Genomic DNA, 9962 nt, shown 5'->3' with positions numbered 1-9962 from the left:
TTTTGTGCACGTAAATTATCTGCAAAGTTTTTTGTCAAGTCTTTATCTCATTCCTCACTGTAGAAGTGGTGATTAAAATTTTTTAAGGTTACTTTTTTTCGTAGAATTTTATTTAAAAAACATATTTCTACAGCACACTGACGAATAAAAATGCAGTTTTCTAGCCTTATTAGTAAAGTAACAACTTTGTCTACACTGTGAACTCTCTTCTGCATAACTTGCAAGTGGCTTTGGCTTGCTAAACTGATAGTGAGCCATTTTTGTCTGATGGACATCAAGTTCCTCATTCTGTTCAATTTTTTAAATAACCACAGGCTTTTGTATTAAGAGCTGGATTCCATAAAGTTTCAGCATTTCTTATATAAGAAAAAAATGGTATTTGCACATTTCTTTATTCATTTGAGTGTTTTATGGGCATAGAAATAGTGAATAAACGTTATTTCCATGCATATGAAGCAACGGCACACATGCATTGCTTAACAATTTTTCTCTATTGGTAATGCTATACGTTTCATTGGTACTTACCTTTCCTTGTCAGGACAAGTTATTTCCCAGATGTTCCAAGCAGACGCAAGATTCATGAGAGAAAGCACCTATGTGTTGGTTTTCTGCAAGGCTTTCTTCTATTTCCTGCAGAATTTGCAATTATAGTTGCCTTATTCAAATAACTGTTTTCAAAATATATAGGAAAGTGATTTGGCCTTGCCTTGGCTAAAAGTCTAAGAAGAATGTTATTTCACCTCCCTTCTGATATGGTTATCAAATTTCTGAGACCTATCAATTGTTACACAAAGGTTTCTTGTATGAAGAATGTGAAGCTCTGCTTTGAAAATTGTGCCAGTCAGTCTACCCTTAATGTTCATAGTTTAATTGATATTAAGGACATTCATTATGGTATTTTAACAGAATGGCGATATGCCTAATCTTATAATAAAAAGTCTTGATAGCAGTACAAACATATTGAACAACACAAGTGTGTTGTTTTTATACATAGAAACTTACTATTTTATTTGGAAAATATTGATTTTCTAGAAGAAGTACTGGTCAAACCTGTCAGAAACCCGCAAGAGAGTTTTTGCACAAAAAAGCATTTTAATCCAATCTTTGTTCATAAGAAAGAAAAACAGAAAGTACCTTTTCCTATAGAATATTTAGGAATATATATTTCCAAGCAAAAAAAAAAATATATATATATATATATGTATATATATTTTCAACAAAAAATAAATAAATAAATTGGTGGTTATTATAAGACAAAATATAAAACATTTGAAAGGGAGAAGACCCTTTGGATGCAATCTAAAGCTAATAGAGTAGGCAGAGCTTTAAGTTCTTTGAAAACTTGTTAGACCATAAGCATGTCTCAATTTCATTTTCTTATAAATTTTTGACACTATGAGGTTAGAAGCTACTCTCAGACTGTTGAATGTAGAGATTAATCTATTTTATTTAACATCAGTCAAAAGTACCAGAAAAAGCATATCAAACTCTTTACATTCTAGTAAATGCTTTACAGATTTGAAAAATAAAAAAATATTTCTCTAACGTTCTCTTTGATGTGTTAAAACATAGTTACAAGACCTTCCAATCTTTAAAATGTCCAACAACAAGACAGTTATTTAGCAAGAATTCTACTTGGATTCCTACAGAGAAGGATTCTGAGTTTTAAAGAACAGATGAAGAAACGTATTTCTGTAAACTCGGTTCAAGAAGAAATACATGACAGGGTCCAGTACACCGCTGATGCAGCTCAGCGCAGATGTAATCTGATTGGCTCTTTTCAATGACAATGACTCCGACCCTCCAGCTGTACTATGAGTGTATATCACCCTGCACACGTGATAGGGAACAAAGGCAAACATGAAGTTTAGCACTACGAGTATGATCATTTTAATAGCTTTGTCTTTCACTGGACGCTCTTCTTGTTGTGTCAGGTTCCTCAGTTTTAAGAGAATCACTAGGGAGGTGATAACTATGGTGGTGAAGGGAATAAAAAAAGCAACTATGGTGGAGATCAAAGCTTTGGGTGAGGTTCTTTCAAGGTATAGCATGCTGCAGTTGTTAAGTGAGTTGTTTTGGTTTTTTTGTGAGAAAAGTGTTGGAATCATAGACACAATGACTATTACCCACAGTATGGTCACACCTATATGTGCATACAAAGGTTTCCTTACCACCTGAGACCTTAGAGGTAAAGTCACAGCAACCAATCTGTCCAGGCTGATGAAACTCATCAGGTAGAGGCCACAGTACATGTTCAGGTAAAATAGAAAGCCTGACAGCTGACATAGGATGTTTCCAAAGGGCCAGTGGCTGTCAGACAGGTGGTAAACTATGCGCATAGGTAAAATAAGAACATAGGAGATGTCTGCGATAGCCAGATTTCTCAGGAAGACCTTGGAGGGTGAAGTACCCTTTTGATGACAGAATGCCCACAATGCCAAGGAGTTCCCAGGAACAGCAATGATGAAGATCAAGATGTAAAAGATGGCGAGGACAATATCCCACGGAGGTAATCTGTTGGTCTCATTCCCCGAGGAAGTATTTGCATATGTCATGGCAAGGACCGGTCTAGTGCAGGGCAAAGCATAATGTGTAGTCAGTGATTATCATTCTTAGCACATAAAGGTTTGTCTTAATAAAATTGAAGCATATTAGATGTTTACATTTGTTGTTTTTTGTGATTATGACTACAGATCATGGGGGAAAAAAAAAGTTTTTCAGAAAATTAGAACACTGAATGAGACAAATAGTAATAAAAAAAAACTTTTACTACATTTTAATTTGCTAAATGGGGTGGGTATTAGGTTCTTTCTCCGTGTACCACAGGCTTTAACTTCCAACCATGCTGGATTTCCTGCACTTTAAAAGTGAGAAGACAAAAGTTGCCAAAAGTATTGAGATCCCCCTCCAAGTTATTGAATCCGGGCATTCCAATTATTTCTATGGTTATCTCTACAAGCATTTGTGGAAAAAAATGGTCACTTTCAGGAGCTTAGTAAATTACAGCATGGTACTTGACATGCCATCTATACAGTTAGTCCATTGACAACTGTATAGATGAAGCAATTATTGCTTTGGTAGAGGAAGCAATTATACATAAAAGGAACTTGGTCACATTGCTCACTGAGCATTGCTGAAAAGTCATAAGCTGTCTGCAGATTCAAGTCGCAAGTCGCATCTAAACGTTTTTGGCAGTAAAATATATGAAGATGTATATATTATAATGACAACTATCAAAAGATCAGTTGTTGAGAAATAAGGAACTCATCGGTTTCCTCTTTGTAAGCAGAATACATTTTTTCATTTGCCTTCCTGAGAATTACTGTGATTAAAGGGTGATGTCAACTGTTAAGACCATTTAAATATCAAATATTTTCTTGCAGTCTAACTTTATATTACCTGGTTAAATGTGTGAAGTTTATTAATCACAAGGTATACTCTTCATACAAGTATATAGCAGAAATAAGCACAGAAAAGTAGCAAATATGCAAATATTCTTTATGAGAGACTATATTTAAAGTCTCTAATAATCTTACCTGTAGTTGCAATTGGATGCCGCTCTAAAATATGCTCACTAAGAGTGGAAGACTTCAGCGTGTGACTGAGAAACTGATAGTCAAGCAGAAGTGAGATATCTATCAAAGTGGTTTGTGGTTTTAGAACACTTATATTTACATATAAAGACACGCACACATTTCCATGTACACACATTTCCATGTACACACATTTCCATGTGACGCAGGAAGCAAGACAGAAAACATGTATATAAAAAAAAACTAACAGAAATTCAGTGCACTAGAAGCATGCAGGTCTTTATTTGCGTTTGCTACTCCATCAAACTTTTGCCTTTAACCATATTGTTCATTTATGTCATGACTTAAAGCTTTACAAAAAAGAGAAAGAAAACCAAAATATTTACAAAATCTATTTGTGCAAACATATTTTTGTCTCTTTTACATTACTCTCCTAAAATATTTCAAAGGCATGCATACAAATAAACTTTGGTATGTTAAAAGAAAAACCTACTTATTTTCTTAGTAGAAGCATTTACTGGTATGTACATCTCGTTGACTTTGTTTTCAGTACAGATCACATGAACAGCAACAATACATGTTAGCACAACTTTTGACCACTGATGTCAGCTGTCGCAACAAGAAGAGCCAAGTAAATTTTCCAAAAGTAGATGATTGTAGTTAGGCATGAAGTAAGTCAGAATACAACCACTTTGGCAAATAGGCACAATAAAACGAAAACTTGCATTAATGAGAACAGCTGATATCTATTAAAGAAGTTGGCAGTTCATGACAGTGAAAAATAAGAAAATACTCTTGGAAAACTAAGTTAATTATGAGTTTCATCATAAATTCTGTATAAATTCATTAAAGGCTTCTACATTTTGTCTTGAATGTAAGAAATATAGAGGATTAAATATACTAGTTAATACATTTCTCTTTTTCCCAAAATTGAAAGAATTTATATGATATGTTGATTGCAAATTAACTATATATTCCCTATTCATAACTACTGCAAAAAATATAGATTTTCACCACAATAAAAACTTTCAATTCAACTACAAAATCAATCTACAATTATGTGTAAGAGTCATTAAAATAAAAAATTACAACATAAGTCATAGGGTTCACCTCTGATGCAGAATATGAATCACTACAAGTATTGTTTAAATCTAAAAGGGAACTGAAAGAAAAGGAAAGGAACCGTAAAGAAATAAACAGTGCGCAAATGCCAGTGTCAAAATATAAACAGAGTGAGTGCATTATTTTAATAATACTTTCAAATGATAAAAAAAAAATAAAATAACATAAAAAGCAACAAAATTATTACATGGAATATATTCAGGTCTACCTGCTGTGCTGTAAAGCACGCTTGGCGATAATGTGGCTAAGTTGTGTCCTTAGCTGCTGTAGTTGTTGGGATGGAGGATTTGCTGCTGCTGCCGTTGTGCGATCTGTAGCTGGTGAAGCTGGGGGTGTGTATGGTGCGGATGCTCTTTCCACCTGGCCCCAATGGTGTAGGAGACAGAGGGGAGGGGGAGAAGGAGGAGGAGGAGGAGAATGAAGAGGAGGAGGAGGAGTGCACTCGACCATTCTGAGTCTGTGAGGAGAACGAGAGAGCTTTACCTGTGTGTTGTGAAGGTGCAGGGAGTTTGAGGGATCCGTTAGACAGTGAGGGGATATGGGATGAGGGTAGGGAACCGGAACGGGGGGTGTGAGAGGACTTTGTCGCAGAAGGAGGAGCAGAAGAAGACGGGTTAATGGGATTAGTAGCATCTGAGTTTAGCGCAGACTGGCAGCTGCCTTTAGCAGAGCTAGGATAAAAAGCAGGGATTTTAGAGACGGGTATAGTAGGGGAAGCAGTTTTATGATCCCCTCCCACTCTTTTAGCACTTCCATTAGCCTGCAAACAGATGCCAAAACAGATACTGGTCGTCAAAAAAAGAAAACTGGTCACACAACACATGTAAAAGGCAAGGCGACGTAAAAAACAAAACAAAAAACAAATTAAAAGTTATTCACATGGACAAACAATATGGCTGCACAAACAATAACATCAATAAGGCAAACTAAAAGATACCAAAAACATACAGCAAAGAAAATAAGAATTGAACACACAAGCTTTTTCTCAGTCAATATATGTCTATTGGGCCTGTCGACTTGAAATGTATACCAGTTGTCAGGAACGACCCAGGTAATCAACATATGCAAAGAAATCCAAACAAGCAAGTCCATAAATAATGTTTTGGTTTTTTTTATAAAGAGAATTACACAAGATAAAACTATTAAACATACTAACTTAAATTAATTAAATACTTATAAAGGACTGTTGATACTGAGAACTTCAAGGTGTCTTTTGCACAGAGAAACAAGATGGACGAGGTCACAAGTTATTCTCTGCATTCTGATTACAAGTTCTTTTAATAGATTTTCAAATCACTTTACAAGACAGGACACAACAAAGTGTCTTCAGTTGTGTGTCTGCGTGAATTGATGAATGACTGTAGTGGAATTGCTTTGGGGCCTCTGGATTTGATAAGGTGCTATACTAGTACAAAGCCTTTGAGGCTTCTTCATGTTCACTGTAATACAGATGCCAATAGGAGAGAGATCCCTCCTGTGTACAACAATAATCACGCACAAATGTTCCTTTAAAGAAACTTTGGTAATTCGGACAGAGTTAATAAAATATTTCATTTTCTGTCGGGATTAAAAAGCATTTTTAAATTGAAATTGAAATCCTAACAATGGGTTAACTATAAAGTAACTTTCTTAAATTTTCTGTAGGTGTGGGTTATTTGGGTTACTACAGACATCTGTTTTAGTTTTAAAGTCAACAGTGTTTAAGAAATAACTTAACTGAGAAAAATGTATGAAGTGCTTAATACTTATTTTGCATGCTGTACACAGTTCTGTTTTTCTTTTTTTTTTTTTTATTATAGAAGTGAGATACGTTACCGAAAAAGAAAACACTGCAAAAGTTAGACAGCACAATGGCAGACAGCAGTGGCTCTGTGTTAGAGAGATTGTTAGGTATTGTGAGAGGGTGAATAAAATTGAGAAGGCAAAGATACACTCAAGGAGCTAGAATGAATAAGGGAAAAGTGTTAGAAGTTAAAGGGGTGGCAGCAGAGAGGACAAATGTGGTTTTGTACGCCACTAAACCGATGGTGCAATGTCAGTGGGTTATGCTAAGGACCTGGCAACAAGAAAATGCATCACCATGGGGTTAAGGAAGCTGAGCAGTGACATCGGGTTTGAGCAGAGTTGGAATGTAAGAAGGGAGGAGCCAAACAACAACAATAAAAAAAAAAGTTAAACCTGTAGTTGAACATTGCCAGAAGGATATTAGGATTTGGCAACACTGTTAAGGAACTCAGCTGTGATGGAAAACTGGAAGTGTGATGACAACTCAGATGATGATAAGGCAGGAATCCACTTTTCTTTGCCTTTCTCCATTTTGTTTTTTTTGTATAGCCACCAACACAGTGAAAACCACGAGCAGTGTGGACATGCAGAAGCATACAGTACAGTGATGTTATGGGGTAACAGTCAACAGTCAAACATGCCTTTGCGTCTTTGCAGATTCGAGAGAAACAAGAACAGTTGCCACCATTGTGGCTTTCATTTTTTTTATTTTTTTTTTTTTCACTTGTGAGATCTCACGGCTTTGGTAGTCCTCTCATATATGCTCCATGCTTTCAGTAAGGCATGACCTTAATTCTGCTAGTCTCCGGTAAAACCCTACAGTAAAACTACCTGTCGAAATTGCCTCTGAGCGTCCTGCAGTTTTTGCTGTTTTCCAGCTTTGTCAGATGTAGCCGGCGACTGTCTGGACTTCGCAGACAAAGGGACCGGCATCCGACTAGTAGGGGAAGCGGCACTGGTGTTCTGCAAGGGGATCCAAACGAAAAACAAAACAAGAAATAAAACAAAAGGTAGAAAAAAAAACATAGACCAAAACAGGAAGTATGAGAAGTCAAAACACAGAAAAAGTTCAACACCTCAAAAAATCAACACCAGTAAAAGACCATGCATCCAGAAGGACCATAAACCTCAAAGGCAGTATACATAGTGCATGCAGTTGAGAATAAGGAAGTAACGACCATCACGGTAATGTCTCTGATGATCAGTGCACCACTTGCTGAAAACCTCAGAGTTTTAGCAATGAACTGCAAAAGAGAGATGCTAGTCAGGCACACAACAAAATGCCACCCCAATCATGTCACCATGATTTCACAGTGGCAGAGAGCCACCAGGGTTGCTTTCAACATTTCTGAGCGCCTGTGGAGTGGATTAATAACTTTATAATTTCAGTGGTTAGGGTTGGAGTGAAGGTAGGTTGAAAAGTGAAATAGAAGGACCCAAACTCTCCTGGAGCAACAATAGCTAGAGAGAGACCTGTTGTATGCTGGTGGGTACACTGAGGACTGTGGTGGAGGTGCTGGTGGAAGAAGGAGCGACAACAGGGCGAGGAAGGAGCTCAGGTTTTGTCTTCTTCTGCAGCAAACCTTTACTGGATACTTTAGGCCCATGCACTCTAGAGGTAGGGAGAGAGGAAGACCTCTTCAACCCAACCACATCAGATTCTTTCCCAGTTCTTGCCATGGTGTCTTCAGTGCCGGCTGGCTCCTCCGGGGAGCATGGTCCCATTTCATTAATAGTTGTTTCTAGCTGTTTGATGGTTTGTTCTAGACTGTCCAGAGTCTTGTAGGCATTCTTCCGAATCTCATTGGTTCTGCAAAGGGTGTCTGAGTTCTGGTCTGTTTGTGTGATAGACACTGATCCCTTGGTGCCCTCTGCAAAGGATTTTGAGCGAGTGATCTCAAATCTCTTTGCTTCCCTGTGCTGCCGAACTGTACCATCATATTCTTCCTCGTCTTCATACACCACCACTTGTAAGGTCTTCTTTCCAGACTTGGTGCCTGTGCGAATTGCTTGTGTCAATGCTGCTAGTTGTTTCTTTGGGAACTTAAATTTAAACTTCTTCTTTCCATCTTGTTTGGCATCTCCATTTGTCTCTGTGTTCATTCCACTGTCCATTAGTTCAGATATTGAAGATGAAGATGAGGATGATGACCCTGTGTGCTCTGTAGTACTTTGTGTGGAGATGATCTTTTCACCATCAACCATTTCTGCACCACCAGCTCTTACTTGCAACCCAGTGCTTCTTTCAGTGTCTGACTCTTCACTTTCTTCATCTATGCGCTCTTCTGCAAGCATTCTCTCCAGTTCTTCTTCACATTCAAATATGGTGGACAGTCGCTTGTAAGCTGAGCGGATATCCATTGGCTCATCAAAAATGATGATGACAGGCTTCCTGTTGAAGCCATTATCTTGTGGCATAGTGGGATCGACTGTGGTGTTGGCTTTGTTTGATGCACTGCCAACTGTAACTGTCTGAACATTACCCTTCTTGGCGCTGACCAGTTCTTGGTACTCGCCACAAGAAAGTGGCTGAACCTTTTTGTTAGTGATCATAAATGCAATGTCTGGTGGCGGGGGAGGTTCCTCTCCAGGTAAGTCAGGGCTAAGACCAGCTCCATCATCACCATCATCAAAATTAGCTAGAGTCAAATTACGTTTGTTACTTGCAGTCTTTCCGAGTCGCTGAACTTTAGGTATCTCTTTTACAGGATTGCTCATTGTGGGTAATATTTGCTGAGGCTTTATATTTTTAAATGAGGAAACATGCTCTGAGGCCTGTTTGGTTTTCTTTTCAGTGTTTGTTTTGTTGAGTTTCTTTTCCTTCTGTACTTCTGCACTAGTCTTCAAGGATTCAGCACGCTTTACTTGCTTTTGTGGCAGTTTGAATCCATTGAGTCCAGTGGGTTTAGGTGATATAGGTGGGGGTGTAACAGGTGGAGGTGATTTTGGTTGTGGAGACATCTGCATCTGCAGCATCTGCAGCTGCTGGCTTGGAGAATTGTCATTAGCATTGACATTTGACACCTGTGTTAGAGGCTGTGAGGACTCCCTGTGTTCTGGGGTGTCTTCCAGTCCTGATGGGGGTGGTTGATCTTTGGGAATCTGGCCAGTCACATAATATATGACCTGTCAATGGGACATTTAGAATGTGGTATTACTCTCAAATCCTTAAACTCTAGAATAAATATTGAATGAATTGACAGAGTGTTAGGTACAAAAAGTTGTACATACCCCAGGGCTTTGTCTTGTAGTTGTGTTTCCATTTTCATCTGTGTTTGGGTCTTTATCCTCTCGACTTGGTTCTGAGCTCTGCTAGGACAATGTGTGAGGGAATAATATTACTGTGCAACTGGTGTACCAGGTTGCAACAGATCACCTCTATATAAAAAACAACATTATTGGTCTTCCATGGGTCAGTGACAAGACATTACAATGTCTTCCTGAATTTGCTTCTTTTATACAGAGGGGGAAGTGCTAATTTGATCTGGTTTTCATCATGTAGATAGAAATGAACAGTCTCTT

The 9962-nt window shown here is 37.9% G+C and overlaps 2 protein-coding genes across 30 annotated transcripts in view; both read right to left on the bottom strand.

Annotated features, from left to right (window-relative positions):
• Window positions 1-1249: 1249 nt before the first annotated feature.
• Window positions 1250-3654, bottom strand: si:dkey-96n2.3 (uracil nucleotide/cysteinyl leukotriene receptor). Its single transcript, XM_044105292.1, has 2 exons — window positions 3537-3654; window positions 1250-2568 (listed from the first exon to the last, which is right to left on the bottom strand). The coding sequence occupies exon 2, from the start codon at window positions 2553-2555 to the stop codon at window positions 1644-1646; it is 912 nt and encodes a 303-aa protein (XP_043961227.1). The 5' UTR covers window positions 2556-2568; window positions 3537-3654; the 3' UTR covers window positions 1250-1643.
• Window positions 3655-3791: 137 nt separating this feature from the next.
• si:ch211-285f17.1 (sickle tail protein homolog) overlaps window positions 3792-9962 on the bottom strand; it is a 116137-nt gene continuing 109966 nt past the window's right edge. For 16 of the 29 annotated variants that reach the window (XM_044105274.1, XM_044105271.1, XM_044105261.1 and 13 more), the window contains 4 exons: window positions 9672-9752; window positions 7914-9566; window positions 7272-7415; window positions 3792-5415 (listed from right to left, as the gene is read on the bottom strand). In XM_044105274.1, coding sequence (XP_043961209.1) covers window positions 4900-5415; window positions 7272-7415; window positions 7914-9566; window positions 9672-9752 — 2394 coding nt within the window. In that variant the 3' untranslated portion in view covers window positions 3792-4899. Of the gene's footprint in view, window positions 7416-7913; window positions 9567-9671; window positions 9753-9962 lie in introns of all 29 variants that reach the window. The other 13 variants (XM_044105287.1, XM_044105288.1, XM_044105291.1 and 10 more) reach the window with 9 other exon arrangements.

This window comes from Gambusia affinis, linkage group LG21 (genome assembly GCF_019740435.1).
Source record: "Gambusia affinis linkage group LG21, SWU_Gaff_1.0, whole genome shotgun sequence".
NCBI classification, from domain to species: domain Eukaryota; kingdom Metazoa; phylum Chordata; class Actinopteri; order Cyprinodontiformes; family Poeciliidae; genus Gambusia; species Gambusia affinis.
This window is presented reverse-complemented; position numbering and strand designations above follow the sequence as displayed.